Source organism: Prionailurus viverrinus, chromosome B4 (assembly GCF_022837055.1).
Source record: "Prionailurus viverrinus isolate Anna chromosome B4, UM_Priviv_1.0, whole genome shotgun sequence".
In the NCBI taxonomy this organism is placed as follows: domain Eukaryota; kingdom Metazoa; phylum Chordata; class Mammalia; order Carnivora; family Felidae; genus Prionailurus; species Prionailurus viverrinus.
In genome coordinates this window covers 114,241,993-114,264,198 of record NC_062567.1, presented here as the reverse complement: position 1 = coordinate 114,264,198, position 22,206 = coordinate 114,241,993, and the positions used below count along the sequence as shown (strand labels likewise).

Here is a 22,206-nt window from a genome sequence, read left to right as displayed (position 1 = left end):
TTTGGCTTCTCCTTGTTAAAAATGCTATTTGGAAAAATAGTTCATTTATTTATTCATTCAATGTAATTATGAAATACTATAATATGCCAGGGACGTGCTGGGGGACACAGCTGTTAACCAGACAAACCTACTGAGCAGAGTCTATTTTGCGATACAGACAAGTAAATAGGCAATAACAATGTACTAGCATGATCCGGGCACCTGGGTGGCTCAGTTGGTTGAGTGTCCAACTCTTGGTTTCAACTCAGGTCATGATCCCAGGGTCATAGGATCGAGCCCCACGTTGGGCTCTGTGCTGGGCATGGAGCCTGCTTAAAATTCTCTCTCTCTCCCTCTGCCCCTCTCCCCCACTCATGCTCTTTCTCTCAAAAATAATAATAAAAATAAAAATAAAATACAATGTACTAGCATGAAAGTGCTTTCATGGAAACACAAGTGCCAACAGAGTCCACAAGATGGGCAATCACCTTGGACCTGAAATATTTCTCAAGCTAGTAGCTAAACAAAAATTTTAAAATGTGATAACTAAGTTTCTTGAATTATTGTGATCTAACATAGGCAATAAAATTTTAATTATGGAGCAATATGTAAATATGAGTTTGGTACTCAAAAGACTTCCTGTCTATTATGTACCTAATATTTACTTCTTATTCTGTTCACATTGTGTTAAACTCTGTTGAAAGTTTCATCTCAGTAAAAATAGGACATATGGAATTCTATTTTAACTAATTCTCACTATTATTGAGAGTTAGAAAAGAACATATAGGTAATTCTAACCTGTTCAGAACTTTTTAAGGATCTCTTTGTTATACTAAGGCATAAGAAATGGCAGAGCCTAAGCCAAAAGTCCAGATCCTTAGGCAAAGTTTAAGGGATTCCAGGCTTAGAAAGCAGGCCAAGACCAGAGAAATGTGAAAATTCCAAAGATTAAGTAGGAAAGGTTTGTGATTCACTCAGAAGCTCAGATAGGTTTTAAAATTATGTATTTCATTTAAACCATTGATTTCACATTTGGAAATGTATCTTCAGGATATTATTATAAACTTCTGCATTTTAGCTATAAGATTGTTCACTGTAGTTGGTTATACCGAAAAGTTGAAAACAATCTAGATGCCTAACAACAGCAACCTGGTTAAATAAGTTATGTCATATCCACACAATAGAATCCTAACCAGATTTTTTAATTATGAAAGAGTGTTTCTCAAACTTTATTGTGCATCAGAATCATCTGGAAGGCTTGTTGAAACCCAGATTGCTGGGCTCCATCCCCAGAGTTTCTGATTCAGTCAGCCTGGTATAAGGGCTCAAGAATTTGCATTTCTAACTAGTTCCCAGGTTGACACTGATGCTGTTGGTCTGGGAGCCACATTTTGAAAACCACTGATGTAATTATTTTCACTGAATTGGAAAAAATTCACAAGGTATTGTTAAGCTGAAACAAAGCGGTTTACATTGTATTCTATATGTATATATACAGAAAATTAGATGGGAAAATATTGTGGAGTCGGTATTCCTGGCTGTCCTTGGGACTGCACTGTAGATTCTTAATGTCTTCTACATTTTTGAGTGACAGATTTCTCTGTAATGAGCATAGTATTAATCACTGAAATATAACCCACTTTTTTTTTTAATTAAAAAAAATTTTTTTTTAATCTTTATTTATTTCTGAGACAGAGAGAGACAGAGCATGAGCCGGGGAGGGGCAGAGAGAGAGGGAGACACAGAATCCGAAGCAGGCTCCAGGCTCCAAGCTGTCAGCACAGAGCCTGACGCGGGGCTCGAACCCACGGACCGTGAGATCATGACCTGAGCCGAAGTCGGGACGCTCAACCGACTGAGCCACCCAGGCGCCCCTAACCCACTTTCTTAATTTGAAAAATAGTATCAGGAAGTCCTGGCCACTGGCACTAACAAGCTGGAAACACTGAAATAGGCTCGATCCTAGTTCTCCTCTGGCTTGTTAACTATGTCTTGCAGGAGTGTACCTTCAGACGCACTCATAGACAGAGGAACAGTGGTGGGCCCATAGATACATCCTGTTCCTGATGGGGACAAAAACAGAAGAGGCTGATATATGAGGGCTTCTACACTTTTTCTTACTTCATTTTAGTGGTGCCATGCGGGCTTCTTCTGGAGATGTTTGAAGAAAAACTGGGTGGGACCCAAAGGGCGACCTGCCAGAAGTTTGAAGCATCTGGATTGGCGCACTCTTTGTTTCCTGATGCAGGGTAGATCCATTTCCCAGAGTATCAGATTAAGGCGTCTCCTTTCTGGAAAAAAGATTTCATGGTTTAAATTCCCGTTCACTTTGTGTCTGTGGCACTCTGCTGTCTCCTTTCCAGCATGCAGCCTCAGGGGTCATGATGTCCCTTCCCTGCTGATATCAGCGTGCCAACTGTGGTGTCATGCACACTAAGCACAGAGCCGCCATTCAGCTTCCACAGTCTGGGTTCAGGAAGCAAAAGAGCTTCTAGTTCCTACAAACCTTGACAGATCTTCCTCTAGCCTTGCATATGCTAAACAATTCTCAGAGGACAGGGGTTATAAGGAGTGGGGGAGAGGGAACTAGGGTAAATGTCAAGGATAAATACGTGATAGGAACAGAGAGAGCAAACAGTACCACCAATGTTGAGGAAAAGGAAGGGTGGGCCACAGTTTAGAGAAGGATGCCATATGCTTTTCAGTGGAATACTTTTTTGGTAAGCACTGTGACCCTTTTCCATGTCCTTGTTTTACTGTGGTTGATAAACCAGGAGGTGGCCACATTACTGATTTTATTTAGAGCAAGTGTCCTTCACGAATGTCTAACAGAATGCCAGTATTGGGGGTGTGATTTGAAAAATAAGTGTCACATAAAACTCACAATGGGTTCAATTTTTTAATTTTTTTAATGATTCAAAATGTAAAAACATGCTGTGATATAGGCTATCATTAAAAGAGACATTACTTCCATATTGACTTTCAAGTAGGTGACATAGTATTGTTGGAAAACAGTATTCCATATGTTGCTTTCCACCACTTTACATGTGAATAAATGGGGCAGAACATTGTTAAAGTTTAGGATACAACTTTTTCCAAGGTTTGCAAGTTCAAAAATAGCTAGAGATGCAGAGGTTGGTTAATGATTCAGTTATTTCTAACTGTTTTTATAATTTCCTACCTCTTCCCTTCTAGTGCTATAATATGAATTCAGTGTGTGAATCTGTTTAGGACCTTAGAAAAGGAAATTAAGTTATTTAAAATTCTCACCTATTACTTAAATGCCAAGAACAATGTTATAATCAATCAATTCAGTTACTAAGAATTTATTGAATACTTCCCCTGTGCTAGGCACTGTCCTGGGATCAGCAATTATCCTCAAGAAGTTTACTTTCTAGACCAGGAAGACAGTAAAGCATTAAAGTACAACTACAATGTATCAATTGGTAAATAAGTGCTAAGAACAAACATGAGGCAGCCTGGTATAAGGACTTTGTATTTTATTCTGAGAGAAATGGGAGGTCCTTGGGTGGGGGCAGATTTAAGCAGTGACATGATCCAACTTCTATTTATAGAGAATCACTATAGCTGCTGGATGGAGAATTGGCCATGAAGGCCAAGTATCCATTGAATTATCACTCCTCCTTAAGTTATATTTCATTTAGGACAGTTCTGCACCTAAGTATGGCTGGAGATGTGATCCTGCACAGTTGATTCTTGCCTTTTCATCCTTTTATTGCAAAATCAATTCTTAAAATGAAATTTTTATATCTGAAGTATTCCTTAAGGAATTTTTTTCCTGGAAAGCTACTTTTAGATACATTCTCTCTAAATGGGAGTTTATCCAAAGCCTACTTAATAATTACTTTACTTTCATACTACTCAGTTATCAAAATATTTCTGGATTTCTTGTGAGTAGAGTTTTAACATATCTTTAAAAAGCCAAGAGATGCCTAAAATTTTTTTCAGGGGAGCTTTGTGTCTCTTATTATATAAATTAACAAGATTGCTTAAGGTTTTGTTCTGTTTTTTTTTTTTAACCTGCATAATAAGGTATAACTTGGTATTGGTCTCCTTATGATACTGTTTTATGTTGTGAGATAGTTTGGAATTCCTTTTTTTATATTCATTGCTTTCTACTGGCAGTGATTTTTCTCTCCCACCAGCCTTACTCCCCCAAAGTTAAGACATCCATTAGAGAAGTTTGTACCCCTCCACCCCAGGGGCCCTTTTATTACCCCCATATAACGTATGGACACACACACATGCCCAAAGTCCGTCCCTTCTGAGTCTTCCTCCCTCTGGTTTCCTCCTCAGAACTAACGTTTTAAATTGCCTTTCAAGTCTATCTGTAATATACACAATAAAAAGTTTTATTACTTATACTTTACATTTAACCAAAATACTGTTAACTAACTTGATCAGCCGTTTTATTTTCTACATTTGGATTTAAAGGACTTTTAACTGATTTCAGAAATCAAATCCACCCTGAAATGACTATATATTTACTACTCATAAGAATATTCCAAGAATGTACCACAAGCTTGGAAGGCAGATCCAGAAAAGGAGAACCAAAGGTATTTGTAGCAACAGTGGCCCCAATTAATAACTGATTAGTCTTTGAAGGGTCACACTTCATTTGGAAATAGAAGTGTCTGGATCTTGATTTTGGTGCTTCTCTTCTTCCCCCTTTTTAATCCATTCTCCTTATAGAAGTGGGAGTTATCTTTTTAAAAAATGTAAATCAGATGATATCAGCTCTCTGCATATGACCCTCCAGTGCCTTCCCACGACAGTTAGAATAACTACCATGGCCTTTAAAGGACTCTCTATTCATGATCTGTTATGCACTGGCTCTGTCCTCTTCTCTAAAAACTGTCCCCTTGTTTCCTGGACTTCAGTCACACTGGCCTTGTTGTTCTTCCTTTAATAAGCCAAGCTGGATTCAGCTTCAAGGCCTTTAAACTTTCTGTTCCTTCTGCCCAGAATGCTCTTCCCCCAAGATCTTTGCATGGCTGCCTTCCTCTCAAGAGTAAGGTCTCTGCTGGTTACTCAATTTATACTTCTGCATCTGAACAGGCAGCACACCTGTGTGATCAAAGTCTAAAAATCTCTTATCTTATCACTTGCAGATGACAAAAGATGTAAATCAAACCAAGACTGTATGAGGCAAACAATTTGGGGTTTGTACACAGTCGTATATACTCATGGTATTTTTTTCTTTCTTTACAGGTTATTTTCAGAGCTTTGTCACCACCGTATGATGCAGAGAACCCTTATAGTGTCAAAGTGCAGGAGCAATTGAAGATCACCAACCTCCGTGTGCAGTTGCTAAAACGACAGTCTTGCCCCTGTCAGAGAAATGACCTGACCACAAAGCCTCAACATTTTACACATTATGCAATCTATGATTTCATTGTCAAGGGCAGCTGCTTCTGTAACGGCCATGCGGATCAATGCGTTCCTGTTGATGGCTTCAGACCTGTCAAAGCCCCAGGAGCATTCCATGTGGTATGTAAAACAATTCCTCACCTGTGAAAAACAAACCATAAGTTACTTTCAGCTTTGGACATTGGTAATCGAAGTTCCCTTAGAGTTGGTCTGCACTCACATAGTCCTCCCTGTTTCTTCCTCTGCTGATTCACTCCTCCAACTCCATACCCATCTTTTAAAGTGCCAATTAACTTGTGATTTAGTCTTCAATTTTAGAATTATAAATAGTCAAGTATGATAACCAGATTCCTTGGAATACATCCATGCCAATTTTTAGTGCCATGACCTTCAGATATGAAGTGTAAGGTGAGCAGTAAGAGAGGTTGGCATAATCATATTAGTGGCATTATCACTCAGAAGCCAGCTTTGACAGTAAATGGGAACCATTGTTGAAGACATTTTAAAGTGGAAAAAATAAGAACTTCAGTTTAATGCCTGGTATCTTTTGCTGTTCAGCCAATAGAATGAATAATAATTCTCCTCTGTGAAGAGTTGGCCTGACCCCCTCTCACCCTAAACCATGGTTAAACTCCCTTTCCTCTGTATTCACATATCTCCTTGGGCTTTCCTCTCAACTTTTGCTTGTCTGCATCTCCTAGGAGATCACAAACTCCTGATGACAGGGACTGTGTGATCTTTGTTGCCTTAGTCTGGTATGTTACTGGAGCCAGAATTAGGTGTTTGATTGAGTGATAGCAACATAGGAATAAAAAGATAATCAAAACCTATTGTCATTGTCCTCACATCACCTTCTTCCAAAAAACAAGGTTACAGAGTGGCTCAGACAGCAAGTGCCTTGTTGGGATGCACCCAAAGCTATGCGGATTAGGCAAGGGGAAGACAGGTAGGAGAGCACTTCAATTTTTAAATTTATATTTTTCTCTGATACTTCAGATCAAAGCAAAAATAAATAAAAAAAATTTGAAGATCTCAAAGTATCCTTATTTCATTTTGTAGAGTAGACTTCCACATGTGTCATCTTTCTCCCAGCCCTGATAGAGGAAAGGGCCATAAGGGAGCATGAACCAGTTAGCCAGCAGGACAGTTTGTGTTTGCTGGGCTAAGTCCCTGGGGTGCAGGACAACATTGGGGTAACAAAAATGACTACGGAATCAGCCAGAGTTTCAAAAACAGAAACAATGCTATCACTCTAGAAATGAAACTGGGGCTCCCAAGTTGGAGAAAATGAAACATTCACCCAACAAACTAGTTTGCAAACACTAATGGATCTCTGAACTCACATTGCTTCAAATAAAGGATGGACTAATTTGTAATACCTAAGATAATTGGGTTCAAGTATGATTGAAATAGAAAATAACCCAGGGGCACCTCGGGGGCTCAGTTGGTTAAGCATCTGACTTTTGATTTCAGCTCAGGTCATGATCTCACATTGGTTCGTGAGGTCGTGCCCCAGGTGGGTCTCCATGCTAACAGTGTGGAGCCTGCTTGGGATTCTCTCTCCCTCTCTCTGCCCCTCCTCTCCTAACTAAGCAAACATAAAAAAAAAAAAAAAAAAAAGAACCCAGACATTCTAGACACATGTCAATCTACTAGACTGTAACTAGAAAGTTTATGTGAAGTAGAGCACCAATAAATTTCTGCCACTAAGTGAATTAGTGAAAGGAGAGCATGCAGGCTGCAATGGACTGAATGTTTGTGTCCCTCCAAAATTCATATGTTGAAAACCTAATCACAGTTTGATGGTATGTGGAGGTGGGGCCTTTGGGAGGTAAGTAGGTCATGAGAGTAGAGCCCTCATGAATGGGATTAGTGGCCTTAAGAGCTGAGAGAGCTAGCTAGCTCTCTTTCTGCCACGTGAGGATACAGTGAGCAGTCAGCAGTCTGTAACCTGGAAGAGGGTCTTTATGAGAACCCGACCGACTATGCTGGCACCCTGATCTTAGACTTCCAGTCTCCAGAACTGTGAGAAGTAGATTTCTTTTGTTCATAAGCCACAAGCTGGTCAAGGGATAAAATCTGGAAAACTACAAGCTGAAGACCAACCACACTGGCCACACAGGCTACCTGAATGCGGTGACTGTCTCTCCAGATGGATTCCTCTGTGCTTCTGGAGGCAGAGATGGCCAGGTCATGCTGTGGGTCCTCAAGAAAGGCAAGTACCTTCATGCACTAGATGGCAAGGATGTCATCAATACCCTGTGATTCAGCCCCCACCACTGTGGCTCTGTGTTGCCACATGCCACAGCATTAAGATCTGGAACTTTAAGGTCAAGATCATTGTAGATTAGCCGAAACAAGAAGTTATCAGTATTAGCAGCAAGGCAGAGCCACCCCAGTGTACCTCCCCAACCTGGTCTTCTGATAGCCGGACTGTTTGCTGGCTACCCAGACAACCTGGTACAGGTGTGGCAGGTGACCATCGGCACACCCTAGAAATATATGCTAGAGCTTTAGAAATTAAAAAATGGCTTTCTGACTTAAAAAAAGGGAGAGAGAATTCTATTAACTTTGCTAAACTTGAAAAGAGATAAATACAGAGTTATGAGAAACTTCTATAAAAGTCTCAAAATATAACTATTCTATACAGTCTTCTGCCAGCAAGAAAACTGTAAGGCAATGAGCCTGAGCCCCCATGTTTGCACCACTGGCCCTCCACTCCATTCTGCCACTACCCACTGAACCTCTTGTTGCCACCTGGTACTGCTGCACTCTGACAGCATCCTCTCCAAAATCACCACAGTCTTCCACCTCAGCCTCACCACCTGGTCTCTGCAAGAGTCAGATCCTGGTGGGCCCATGTGGAGATGGGGCCTCCAGATCCCATCCCAAGAGTCACAAAATACTGTAAGAGAGACACCAGTAGCAGAAAGAATCTGGTAGGAGGTGTCTACCAGTATAGGAGAGCCTTATGTCCTCCCTAGCATCTGGAAGGCAGAGGCCCAGACTGATGTAAAAAATATGGACAAAGAATATCTGCCCATTGCAGGACTGGCTGAATTTTGCAAGACATCTATAGGACAGACCCCGGTGGAGGACAGCAAAGAGTTGAAAATTGGCCAGTATATCACTGTGCAGACCATTTCTGGAATTAAGGCCCTGGGTATCAAACTGGTTTTCTGCATAGATTTTTTAAGATCCGCCAAGATGTCTTTTCTACCCAAACCATCAGACACACTGGCATGCAGCTGCAAGGTTAACAATACTATGACCCCCCCCCCCCCCCCCCGCTGCCCAAGACTTGTGGCTTTGACTTCACAAGCACTATGGAGGACATTTCAAAAATGTCACAGCAAAGTGTTCTTCTGCACACCTATGCCCACAATCCCGTGGAAGTGGACCCTCATTCTGAGAAATAGAAGGAAATAGCAACAGCAGTGACAAAAAGAATCTCTCTACGTTCTTTGACATGGCCTACCAAAACTTTGTGATGGTACCAAGGATGCCTAGGCTGTACACCACTTCACTGAAGAGGGCATTAATGTTTGTCTCTGCCAATCCTATACCAAGAACATGGGCTTATATGGTAAGTGTGTGGGAGACTTCAGTGTGGTCTGCAAAGATGCTGATGAAGTCAGAGGGGTGGAATCACAGATGAAGACACTGATCCATCCCGTGTATTCCAACCCTCCTCTCAATGGAGCCCGAGTTGCCTCGACCACTCTGACCATCTAGATTTTCAAAAACAATGGTTGTTAAGAAGCGCAAGTCATGGCCAGCTGCATCATTAGCATGCAGATTCGGCTGGTCTCCAACCTCAAGAAGGAGGACTTCTCCCACAATGGGCAGCACATCCCTGACCAGACTGGCATATTTTGTTTCACAGGGCTAAAGCCCAAACAGGTGGAACAGCTGACCAAGGAGTTCTCATCTACATGACAAAGGTCAGCCTCATCTTTGTAGCAAGGATCATCTTGGACAACTGGGCTATCTTGCTCATGACATCCACTCAGTCACCAAATGATTTTCCTGATGAGAGGGAACAGAGTCAACTGTCCTGTCTTCAGCCTCTGTATTTGTGAGATTCACAGGATGAGGGAGGGTGAAGGTGACTGGCAGATCATTTCTTTCAACCACTCAGTGAATGAATGTTGCTCAGAAAATAACATGTATTTAAACAGGACAGGGGCATCTGTGGCTGGTGTCTGGAACTGTGTGGCTTGAAACCAAACTCTCCCTCAGCTTTTTATCTATATCTTTTCTAAAGTAGTTTACATGTATAAGAGAGTCACATTCTTTTTTTTTTTTTTTTTTTTTTTTTAATTTTTTTTTCAACGTTTATTTATTTTTGGGACAGAGAGAGACAGAGCATGAATGGGGGAGGGGCAGAGAGAGAGGGAGACACAGAATCGGAAACAGGCTCCAGGCTCTGAGCCATCAGCCCAGAGCCCGACGCGGGGCTCGAACTCATGGACCGCGAGATCGTGACCTGGCTGAAGTCGGACGCTTAACCGACTGCGCCACCCAGGCACCCCAAGAGAGTCACATTCTTAAAAGAAAACCATCAATCATGCCATTGTAATATCGCAGAAGCTTTAACTGAAGCACCTTATAGTGTTAAGAGTTCCTCTGTGGACCCAGCGTGAGACATAGCCCTTGTTAAAGGCTTTGTGAGAAGACCTAGTCCTAACATTAATGGTCAGCCTGTTTATCTTCCCATGACTGAGCAATCTTATCAATAGACCATGTTACTGAAATCGTGTTTTATGAAAACCACAATCTACTGCCACTGCAGCAAGGAAAATTAAAAATGCTGTTTCTTATCTTGTTTAAGAAAAGAGAAAGAAGTTTCTCCCTTTTTAATGTTTCCAGGCATTTTAATGTTCCTCTCTTTTCCCTTATCCCTGCTGTTCTTTGCCTACGGCACAAAGATCTCTAACTAGCCTAGATTTTCATCCTGTTCTACTGCCTGATTGGCCATCAACCCCATTTTCTCAGGATTTATTTATTTGAAGAGTAAAGGACATAATTTGCTATTCATCCCATACCCTTGTCTTTCTCAGCAATGAATAGTGGAAGAGTAGGCAACTGCACTTTATTTCAGCATCCTTTTCGATGATTGAATGTTCAGTTTTCTCCCACTGGGTTTTGCCTCTGCACGGTGGGACCTCATACTTCTGTTCAGTGTGGTTGTACAGTCTTGCATCTCACATCATGAGTTGGGTAATGCAGGGTAATACTAGGAAAGAGGATATTCTGGACCTTGGTTTTAACCTTGTGTGCTGCCAGCTGGGCTCAGGCTTCACCCTTTGGAAAGATAACAACCATCTGTTCTAATCATGTAGACTTATTGCAGCCTGGGTTCTCTGTCATAATAAAGTTACTGTAGGATGACCTTTCCCATCCCCAAAAAGAAAACTGGTAGCCTATAGAAAGGATCTGGATAACCAAGCAAAGGGGATTATTTAGTAAGTGTTTTTCATTTTAAAAGGATGTTGGAATGAGAAGTCTCCATCCTAGAAGACCTTAGGGGATTGAAACTTCACTTCCTTACTAATCTCAGGTCACTCTGAAATTGGAAGCAACTTCCTTTTAAAATAATACTAGTTTGGGGGCACCTAGGTGGCTCAGTTGGTTAAGTGTCTGACCTTTGATCTCAGCTCAGGTCTTGATCTCGGAGTCATGAATTCAAGCCCTGCATTGGACTCTATACTGGACATGAAACCTACTTAAAAAAAATAATACTGGTTTTGTGCCATGCTGCTCCCCAATTTTCATATCGATTTCAGCAGCAGTGGTGGTAGCCCCTAGTACTGTAACTACAGCATGTGCCAAAACCAGGCAAGATCAAGTCAAACTTAGAGCCAGGGCAGGGTAAGGGAGAAGAAACAGGCTGAGTGGCCAATGGTATGTTGGCTTCCAGGATCCAGTTCTATGAAAATCCTTGTCTCTACTTGCTTAAAAAAAGTTATTTTTGTTTTTTAAGCCATAAGCAATTGGACCAGCAGACGCTTATGATTGGAAATAGGAACAGTTCTAGTTTCAGATTTTTCCCATCCCTAAGCTTAAGTGCATTTTATTTTTATGTATTTTTTTCTGGATTATAAAGAGTTGGTATTAAATTTGGGAATGATTGCCTCTTTTAAATGTGATATTCTTATTTCCATAACTGCTTAGGTGAGCAAATTGCACATTAAAAGCATACTCTCTTGTGTAATTAATTAATAACATGGCCATAAGGTCAGTTGTCCTCTCACATTTGTATGAACACTATTCATTTTACATATGCAGGTATAAATAACTGGATTCATAAATTGTGCCTGTACAATGGAAGGTAGCCTCTTGAAAAACATTATTCTTTTACTAGTCAGTTTGTCATAGGTGTGTGTGTATAACTATAACATTGTTTAGCACAGTTTTTCTTATAGTTGGTGGTCCTGAACCAGTGGCACTGGGAGCATTACCTGGGAACTTGTTAGAATTATCAGTTCTCAATCAGAAACTCTAGAGATGGGGCCTAGGTGATTTCAGTGCTTGCTAAAGTTTGAGAGCTGCTGCTTAATAGACTGTGCCAATTCATTACAGCTCATATTGTTGTCAGGATGAGTAATTAATTAATGAAGTCTGATTTTATGCGCTAGAATTTTTGATGGCCAATGACAATTAAGGAAGTTAATGGAAATGATACTTAATCTGTTTCTCAAGTTATCTAAGATGTTAGGGTCATTTTCTCCCTGTGAGAGAGGGGAGCAGAAAAAAGGCACAAAGTGCAAGTTGGCACCCTCATTTACTTTGAAACACTCCTCCTATGTCTTTTACTACCACCTTCATGCTTCCCCTTCTTCCCAGATACAGTCTCAAATACATTCCATTTATTCTTTACCAGTTCAGATTTTTCTCATCTGTTCATTTTACTGGAAGGCAGAACAGTGAAGTAATTAAGACCCTAGCTTTGGAGTCAGATCTGGATTTGATTCACCACACCATTTGCTAAGTTACTCAGTCTCACTGAACCTCAGTTTCCCAAGAAAATAAGATCTACCTTATATAGTTATTGTGAGTTTTAAAATTATGAGAGCCTGTGCCTGGCATATAGTAGCCACTACTCACGTTGCTATTACTATATTGTATTACCCCAGCCACTTCTACTTCTTCTCCCACATACACTTCTTCCCCGTAACAACAAAAATAAATTGTAGCTTATGTGCTGTTTGACATGTTCACAAGGTTGGGGGTTTGTGACAAGGAAACTTTGACTCCAGCCTGCCTGGATCCCAGACATTATGCAAAAAGGAGTTCTTAAGCTTTTTCTCTTTGCAGCTGGAAAGGACTGATGTAGTTCTTTTTTTCCTAGCAGCTGGTGATTTTACAGCTGTTGGATGATGGATGGTAATAAGGAACATGGAACATTTCATTGTTTTAGTAACATATCATTCATTGGATACCACAGAAGCCTTAGAATACTGTGAAGAATTGTTTAAATACCTTGCTCTCTACTTGTTAAGGTGGATTTTTCCTTTGTAATCAGAAACTCATTATAAAAGAGTATCAATATATTAACTGGTGTATTCTAAAACTAAGAGTAAACATTGAAACCATATGTAGAACCATATAGTGGGGTTTGAGGAAAATGTCACTTAGCTACCTAACTCTGTAAGGCAAGTGTTAGAATTACTCATATAGTTTCATTACAAACATTTTTCTCATCTGAATCTGAATACATTATATATTTATGTTTGCACATCTCATATATCAAGTTTTATATTGTCAGAACAGGTTTAAGACTACATTTTTCATCTTCAAAAAAATTTTAAATGTGCTGTGGAATAAGCCAAAAATAATAATTAGAAACCTCTTAACTCTTCAAGGAATTAAAGAAAAGAACAAGGGCTTGAAAAGAGTAATGAAGGCAGCAGCAATCCAATCATTTCATTTGTCACATTAGGATCTGGAGGAAAGGGTAATCCTATCACCAAAATGGTGCGTAGTGTTGTGTTCCAAATATTAACAAACTTATTATAAAGCCTGCCAATTTGATACAGTTAGTGTGAGATTATCCTTAATCCATTTCAAGGTCTTGACCTTCTTATTTTAATGTTCCTGAGTGTTACTATGTTATAGCTTTGTCATTAGTCCCTTGGCAATGAGTAACTACAGATACCATAGAAGGTATACAGAATGTTGATTATACTTCATTTACTACCTTGTGTTTTCTAGTAGAAGGGCAAGCTAGTAAAATATGTTCATGGCTGGAAATTGTTAGTGTTTTGATTGTAAAACTTCCCAAGTAATCTAGCTTTATTTTCGCTTAAGACAGCAAGATATACTTTTTCTCTTAGTGGCAAAAGTGGCCTAAGTATATTCTTTTTATTTGAAGATCAGGAAACCAGAAGACTTCATTCATTACAAAACAATTTTTGCACTCATGAAAGAATTACCTATGGGGTTCCTTTCAAAGTTTTTCCCGGAATGTTTAAATATTTATTTGCAGGCCTTTGACTATTTCACAGAAAGGTTAAATGAAAAAACAACTGAAAACTAAATTGTTGGTGTCAGAGCTGACATTTCTGAAAGTAAAATATAAGTCAATAGAAACGTGAAATTGGTTCTCCAAAATATAATATATATACAATTCAACTTTTCATGAACATGCTTTGCAGAAAGTGAAACATCTATATTTATGTCAAAATTGGAGCATTTTTCATAAGTTTCTTTAACAAGTTTGAGCAACTAGTAGAAATCTGAAAAGAAACAACTTAAATTTGACATTTTTCCTACTGTAAGTACTTGTCAGATATTCAAGGTATATCTCACTTTGAAAATTTTTCTTATAAATATTTCTTTTTCAGTGTAGCATTTTTGGATCCATTCTGCAGATATCTGGGAGATCTCTGGGTCTGCAAGGCCTAGTCTTGCCGTTTCACTGCTAATATAATGACGAGGAGGTGGTGGGGGGGGGGAGCTACATGGAAAGAGAAAAGCTGAGGTTACAGATAGATATCTCACTTCTGGTTCACAACCCCAGAACTCATATCTCTGTGGTATTTCATTTGCATCTTGCCAATTCTGTAAGAGCTGGAAATGTACTTCAATTTGTCCTAAAACAATTACATTCAGTAGAAGATAAGCTGTAATTTAAGTCCTTATTCCCTCTTACAAGAATTTTTAGTCACCAGACACACAAAGTTAAAATACAAACACACACACACGCGTGCACACACAGTGTCCTAATGATTCCACAAGACAGAAAATTCATAGCTATTTCAAATAGTGAGGAAAACAAGGTCTTCTAATTTTGGCATTAAAAGCCTTAAAGCTATAATTGAAACTACAATTGTGTTATATCTTAGCAATGTAAACATGTTAATGGAGTAAAATATTACATGTGTGGGGATATGAAAAGACTGTAGTATTTATTAACTCATAATAAGATTTTTTTTTAGCCATATGGAATTCTGATACCTCTTTAGCACTTTAGCTTTTTAGATAGAAATTAAAAACAGAGAAAATTATGGTTTCAAAAACTAAAATATATTTTTAGCTTTAAAGGAGTTCACATATTAGAAATGGGAAAATGATTGCATTTGTTCCACTATTAAATATTTTATATATAATACAAACAGTTATGAAGTTTGTAAGAGTAAACACTGATCAGACGTCCTTTGCCTTTTATTTTTGCATTTCTAAGGGCACCACTACCAGGCATGTAATTTGGCTGACTCAGTCAGCTCTCAGAATTCCTGAAGGGTAGAGGTTTCTTTGTTTCCCAGATAAGGCTCTGGTAGGTATTAAAATTAAAGAGAAGGTGGAATCATAGTACTTCCATAGCATAGTATTCTGAAAAGAGGTTAAATATTGTAGTTATAACATATTTATCTTTTACTTCTTATTTGCCATTTAATTCAATTCTCATGTGTAAAAAAAGGGGGGGGGGCACTTAACTCTGTGAGATTACACAGGCATAGGAGCACTGAAGAGGAATGTGCTCCAAACTGTGCCACCCAATTTCACTAACATAAAAGATGAGGAATTATAGCTTATGCTATCAAGCAATTAGGTCATTAGTGGCCTTGAAAACAAAACTCAAATCATTCTTCAGGCCTCTCACAGTCCCCTGTACTATTCTTTTATTTTTTTTTACATTTATTTATTTTTGAGAGAGAGGGAAAGACAGAGTGTGAGTGGGGGAGGGCAGAGAGGAGGGAGACACAGCATCTGAAGCAAGCTCCAGGCTCTGAGCTGTCAGCACAGAGTCCGACACCGGGTTTGAACTCACAAACCGTGAGATCATGACCTGAACCAAAGTCAGATACCGTGAGATCGTGACCCGAGCTGAAGTTGAGTCTGCTCAACTGACTGAGCCATCCAGGCGTCCCCTCCCCTGTACTACTCCTGATTAAAATACTTACTTCACTGTATTGTAATTATTTTCTTACATATCCAACTTTCCCTATCTGCTAAGCTACTTTCTTCTTTAATGGCACATACTGGAACATTCACAATGTCTAACATAAGTTCAAAAAGTCCTGAATTGCTAAATGAATTAATTAATCAATGGCATTTTAAAGTTAAGAGATTCATTTCAGTTAATAATGTCAATAATATTAACAGTAATGACTGTTCTTGATTGTGTCACATTTCTACACACATTTTTTCTTTAAATCCTCAAACAAATACATGGAGCTGTTATTATTACCTTATTTTATAGGTAGGAAATTAGGTCTTGCTTTAAGGAATTTGTCCAAAATTATTGAGAGCAGTGATTAGGAACCCCATGTATCTAATTCCAAAATTTATTCTCTTTATGTCACATTTACCCTCATAATGCTAAGGAAAAAAATCTCAGAACTCTTCAGTAGAGTTTCATCTATATTAAGGTGCTTATTGTTTTCACTGATAATTATTGTGGTCTTATTAAGGCAATAAGATAAAGACTTTTAAGATCATCTAGAGAAAAGGAAATCCTGTCAAACAAGCTTTGTAATAAACATAATCATACAAATACTAGGAGTGTCAGATGGATTACTGTATCTTTGATCCAGACTCACATTTCCTCAGAGAATAACTAAATTATCTTCAGTATTTCTTTTTAATTATTTATTTCTTAAAATTGAGGCAAAGAGAAACACACAGTGAGACCATTTCCAATATTGCCATTGTTTTTCTTAAAATTTTTTCAGAATATAGATGACATAAAATGCTTTGGGACATTTTTAACATGATTTTCTTGGTTATACAGAAAAAAATTGTAATAGAAATTCACAGTTATATCATCTATATTAAATTTTAATTTTTAAAATGCCATTCCAATCTTAATTTCCTTTTTTCTTAATATAAAAAACTTTAATTATCCAATCATAAAACATTGGTTTATAAATAATATAGCAACCAAAAAAACCATTTACAAAGTAACTAACCTATGCCACTAAGTTAACCTGCTACATTGTGTTACTAAAAGACCTGAAGTCACAAGAGATCTGTGAATCCATCTGGTTCTTCAGATTACAATGGGATTGAGATGGCTTTGCCAGAAAATTAAACTGTTATCATTCAATATATGGAAAGCAAGATCCTGCTCACAGTGGTTTAGATATTAAATAATAGGTAATTATAAAGTTTAAAATGTTCAACTTTTAGGAATTTATTATATCAGTCTAATACAGTAATACCTGCTTTAATGGAATGCTCAGAGACCAAAGAGCTTCTATAGCATGAAGGTATCTTATAACAGTTTTTTTTTTAAGATTTCAACAACTTTTATAGCCATTTTGCATAAATTGTATGACTTGAAGAACAGAATAATAAAATTTATAAATATTAAGAGACAAACTGCCGTGACATATCAGCTGTCCCCCAACATAATAAATAGTACGATATTAACACTTAATTTATTATACTAGATATTCAGAAAGATTGCTTTTCAAATCCTCCAACACCTTTATACTATGAAAGTTTAATTTTGCTTTTTAATCAAAATAAAATCTTAAAATATTTTTGTCTAGACATTGTTAACCTAGCTGTGACTGTAAGTATTAGAAGGAGCAGTTATACTTCCCTAGTAAGGAAAGAGAAGAGCAGCATATTCTTGGCTATAATATTTTACTGCAGTAAAAATAATAGATGACTATATATTTTAAGATTCAGGATTAGTTTAATATCAGAAAATCAACCAATATAATACACCATAATAATAAAACAGTGGATAAAAACCACATGCTCATCTTAATGGATTCTGACAAAATTCAGCATTCTTTCTTGACTAAAAAGGGAAAAAAATCAACAAAGTATATATAGAAATGAACTTACTCAACATGAGTAAAGGCATCTATGAAAATCCCAGTTAACATCATACTTAAAGGTGAAAGACTGAATGCTTTCCCTTACAAAGGTCGGGAATAAGGCAAGGATGCCTGTTCTCACAACTTCTACTTATTATTGTACTAGAAGTTCTAGCCAGGGCAATTAGGAAAAAAAAAAAAAAAGAAAGAAAGAAAAAATAAAAGGAAAAGAATAAAAGGCATCCAGATTGGAAGGAAGAAGTAAAACTATGTATGTTCACAGATGACATGATCTTATATGTAGAAAACCCCTAAGGATCCACAAAAAGAAAAAAAAATAACAAAACAACAGCAACAGCCAAAACAACTGTTAGAGCTCATAAACAAGTTCAGCAAAGTTGGATATAAAAGAATACATAAAAGCCAGTTGTGTTTCTATACACTAGTGATGAATAATCCAAAAATAAAATTAAGAAAACAATTCTGTTTACAATAGCATCAAAAAAAGAATAAAATACTTTGGCATAAATTTAACCAAGTAAATGTAAGACTGTACACTGAAAACTCTGAAATATTCTTGAAATAAATTAAAGATCTAAATAAAAGGAAAAACATCCTGTGTTCATGGATTGGAAGGTTTAATATTGCTAAGATGGAAATAGTCCCCAAATCGATATACAGGTTCAATGAAACCCCATCAAAATTCTAAATGCCTTCTTTGCAGAAATGGACAATCTGAATTCATATGGAAAGGAAAGGGACCTTAAATAGTCAAAACAATTTTGAAGAACAATGAAGTTGGAGGGCTCACACTTTCCAATTTCAAAACTTACCACAAAGCTACAATAATAACAAAACAGTATGGTACTGGCATAAAGATAGACACAAAAATTGATAAGATAAAGACTCCAGAAATAAATCCATACATCTGTGGTAAATTGATTTTTAACAAAGATGTCCAGATTATTCAATGGAAAGAGTCTTTTCAATAAATGGTACAGGGACAAGAGAATAACCACATGCAAAAGAATTTGGACCCCTTTCTTACACCACATACAAAAATTAACTTATAAGGGATCAAAGACTTAAATGTAAACCTAAAATTATAAAACTCTTAGAGGGAAACAAATGTAAGTCTCTGTGACCTTGGATTAGGAAATGGTTTCTTAGATTTGACACCAAAAGCACAGAACAACAAAAGAAAAAATAAATAAATTGGACTTCATCAAAAGTAAAAATTTTTGTGCATCAAAAGATGCTATTGGGGTTCCTGGCTAGCTCAGTTGGTAGAGCATGCAACTTTTGATCCTGGAGTTATAAGTTCAAGCTTCACACTGGGTTTGGAGATTCACTTAAAAGTGAAAAGACAGAGAGGGCAAGATGGTGGCCAACTAGAAGGACCCTAGGTTCACCTAGTCCCACGAATACAGCTAGGTAATTATCAAATTATCCTAAATACCCCAGAGATTGACCCAAAGACTGGCAGAGCAAACTCCATAATTAAAGGTAGAGAAGAGGCAATAATGAAGAAAGTAGGAAGTATGGAGACTTGGTTCAGGAGAGAAAGAGATCATGGTCACTGCAGTGGGGAGGGAGCCATGGTCATGGAGAAGGGTAAGAGATGGACAGGGGAGTGAACAGGGAAGAAGAAGCCTCACAGTAATTTGCTTGAAAAATGAGAGGGACTGAATTTCATGAGTTCTTGCAACCAGCAGGGCTTAAAGCCTGGAGTTTAAAAGGTCAGCAGGCTTGGCTCAGGGAAAGCCCCTAGGGCATTGGGGCTGCTCTTGGAGAGAAGACAGAGCATACAGCCCTTGGACATACAGCATGGAAACAGCGATCTAAAGAACCCCTTAGGCACACAGTGGGCAGGTTATTTACTCATCTCCCAGCATGTCCCAGGGGGGCAATGTTCACAAAGACACCCTTCCAGGAACAAAGGAACTGGCAGGTGCCATTTCTCCCCCACCCTGCAGCATAAGCACAGGGCCATTTGTGAGAACCAGTACAGTAGTCACTACCTAACTTGCTTACATCCAGCCCTGCCCCACAGTGCTCTGGTGGAACTGCCCTTCCAAGTCATACTTGCCTTAGTACCAGTGCAACAGGCTCTCTCCCCCAGACCAGACCAAACTCCCACCCACACTGTCTCAAGATCTGGGAATTTTGCAGGTTCCTGCCGCAGTGGTAATAGATCTCATTTCACAAGCAGACCAGAGCACATCTAGTTAAAATCCACCACATTCAGGCCAGGGATCAAACACTGACCACAACAGGCAAAGAGAGACTCTGCAGACAACTGGCCTGAAGGATAAAGTGGCCAGAACACAACAGCAGAGCACACATCGGAGATACTCCCTGAAGTGACAGACCTGGGAGACAGGGCACTACAGAACCTCTTCTTCATAAGGTCAAGAAGAGGAGACATAGCTGGCTTTTCTAACACAGAGAAGCAGGCACAGAGACTCAGACAAAATAAGAAAACAAAGGAATTTGTCTCAAATGAAAGAATAGGAAAAGGCCATGGCCAGAGATCTAAGTGAAACAGATATAAGTAACATGCCTTATACAGAATTTAAAGTAATGACCATAAAGATACTCACTGAACTTGAGAAAAGAGTGGAAAACACCAGTGAGACCCTTAACACAGAGATAAGGAATAACATAGTACAAATAAATAGCTCAATAGACAAAGTCAGAAACATTTGATGGAATGAACAGTAGGCTAGAAGAAGCAGAAAAACGAATTAATGACCTAGAAGACAAAGTAAGGGAAACTAATCAAACTGAACGAAAGAGAGCAAAAAGAATTATGCAAAATGAGAATATACTTAAAGAACTCAGTGACTCCATCAAATGTAATAACGTTTGTATTATAGGAGTCCCAGAAGAAGAGAGAGAAAAGAGGGCAAAAAAATTTTTTGAAGAAATAGTAACTGAAAACTTCCCTAGTCTGGGGAAGGAAACAGAAATCCAGATTCAGGAGGCACGGGGAACCCTCAGCAAAATCAACAAAGGCAGATCCATACCAAGGTGTATTGTAATTAAAATAGCAAAACATAGTGATAAAGAAAAAAATCTTTAAAGCAGCAAGACCAAAGAAGACAGTAACATACAAGGGAAACCCCAAAAGGCTATCAGTGGATTTTTCAGCTGAAGCTTTCCAAGCCAGAAGAGACTGGCATGATATATTCAAAGTGCTGAATGGAAAAAATTTACAGCCAAGAATACTGTGTCCAGCAAGGCTATCATTCAGAATAGAAGGAGAAACAAAGAGTTTCCTAGACAAAACAAAAACAAAAACAAAAAAACCTAAAGGAGTTTATGACCACTAAACCAACCCAGCAAAAAATATTAAAGGGGACTCTGTGAGTGGAAAGGAAAGATCAAAAGTGACAGTATGAGGGTAGGAAACACATGAGGAATAAGAATAAATATTTCTAAAAAAATCAGTCAAGGAACTCACAAAATAAAAGGATGTAAAATATAATAAAATATACCTAAAAATGAGGAGAGGAGTGAAGAATGGATTCAAAATTAAATGACCACCAACTTAATATAGACTGCTATATGCAAAAGATATTGTATACAAACCTAATGATAAACACAATAAAAACCACTAATACAAATGCAAATAAATAAAGGAAAAGAAATCCAAATATATGACTAAAGAAAACCAGCAAACCATGAAAGAGAGAAAGACAAGAAAGAATCAGAGAAAATCTTCAGAAGTGACCACAAAACAAGTAATAAAATGGCAATAAATACATAGTTATCAATAATTACTTTGAATGTAAATGGACTAAATGCTCCAATCAAAGCCAAGGTGACAGAATGTATTTAAAAAAAAAAAAAAAAAAGGAACCATCTACATACAGCCTACAAGAGACTCATTTTAGACCTAAAGATACCTGCAGATTGAAAATGAGGGGATATAAAAACATTGATCTTGCAAATGGATGTCAAAAGAAAGGTGGAGTAACAATACTTATATCAGACAAAATAGACTTTAAAACAAAGACTATTAACAAAAAAGGACACTATATAATATAAAAGGGACAATACAAGAAGATATAGAAGACAATACAAGACAAGACAAGACAAGACAAGAAGATATAACAGTTGGCCTCCACCCAACATGGAGGCATCAAATGCCTACAACAGTTAATAACAAACATAAAGGACCTAACCGGTAATAATACAATAGTAGGGGACTTTATTTATTTATTTATTTATTTATTTATTTATTTTTAAATTTTTTTAATTTTTAATGTTTATTTTTGAGATACAGAGACAGAGTGTGAGTGGGGGAGGGGCAGAGAAAGAGGGAGGCACTGAACTCAAAGTGAGCTCCAGGCTCCATGCTGTCAGCACAGAGCCTGATGTGGGGCTCGAGCTCGTGAACCATGAGATCATGACCTGAGCCAAAGTCTGACACTTAACCAACTGAGCCATCCAGGTGCCCCAATAGAAGGGGACTTTAACACCCACTTATATCAATGGACAGATCATCTAAACGGAAAATCAATAAGGAAACAATGGCTTTGTATGACATATT

The 22,206-nt window shown here is 38.1% G+C and overlaps 1 protein-coding gene and 1 pseudogene across 3 annotated transcripts in view; both read left to right on the top strand.

Annotated features, from left to right (window-relative positions):
* The window catches only part of NTN4 (netrin 4), a 123,947-nt gene that overhangs the window by 41,892 nt on the left and 59,849 nt on the right, over nucleotides 1–22,206 (top strand). For all 3 annotated transcript variants that reach the window (XM_047867017.1, XM_047867016.1, XM_047867015.1), the window contains exon 3: nucleotides 5,212–5,490. In XM_047867017.1, the coding sequence (XP_047722973.1) occupies nucleotides 5,212–5,490 (279 nt within the window). The remainder of the gene's footprint in view (nucleotides 1–5,211; nucleotides 5,491–22,206) is intronic.
* LOC125169804 (aspartate aminotransferase, mitochondrial-like) lies at nucleotides 6,291–9,394 on the top strand (annotated as a pseudogene).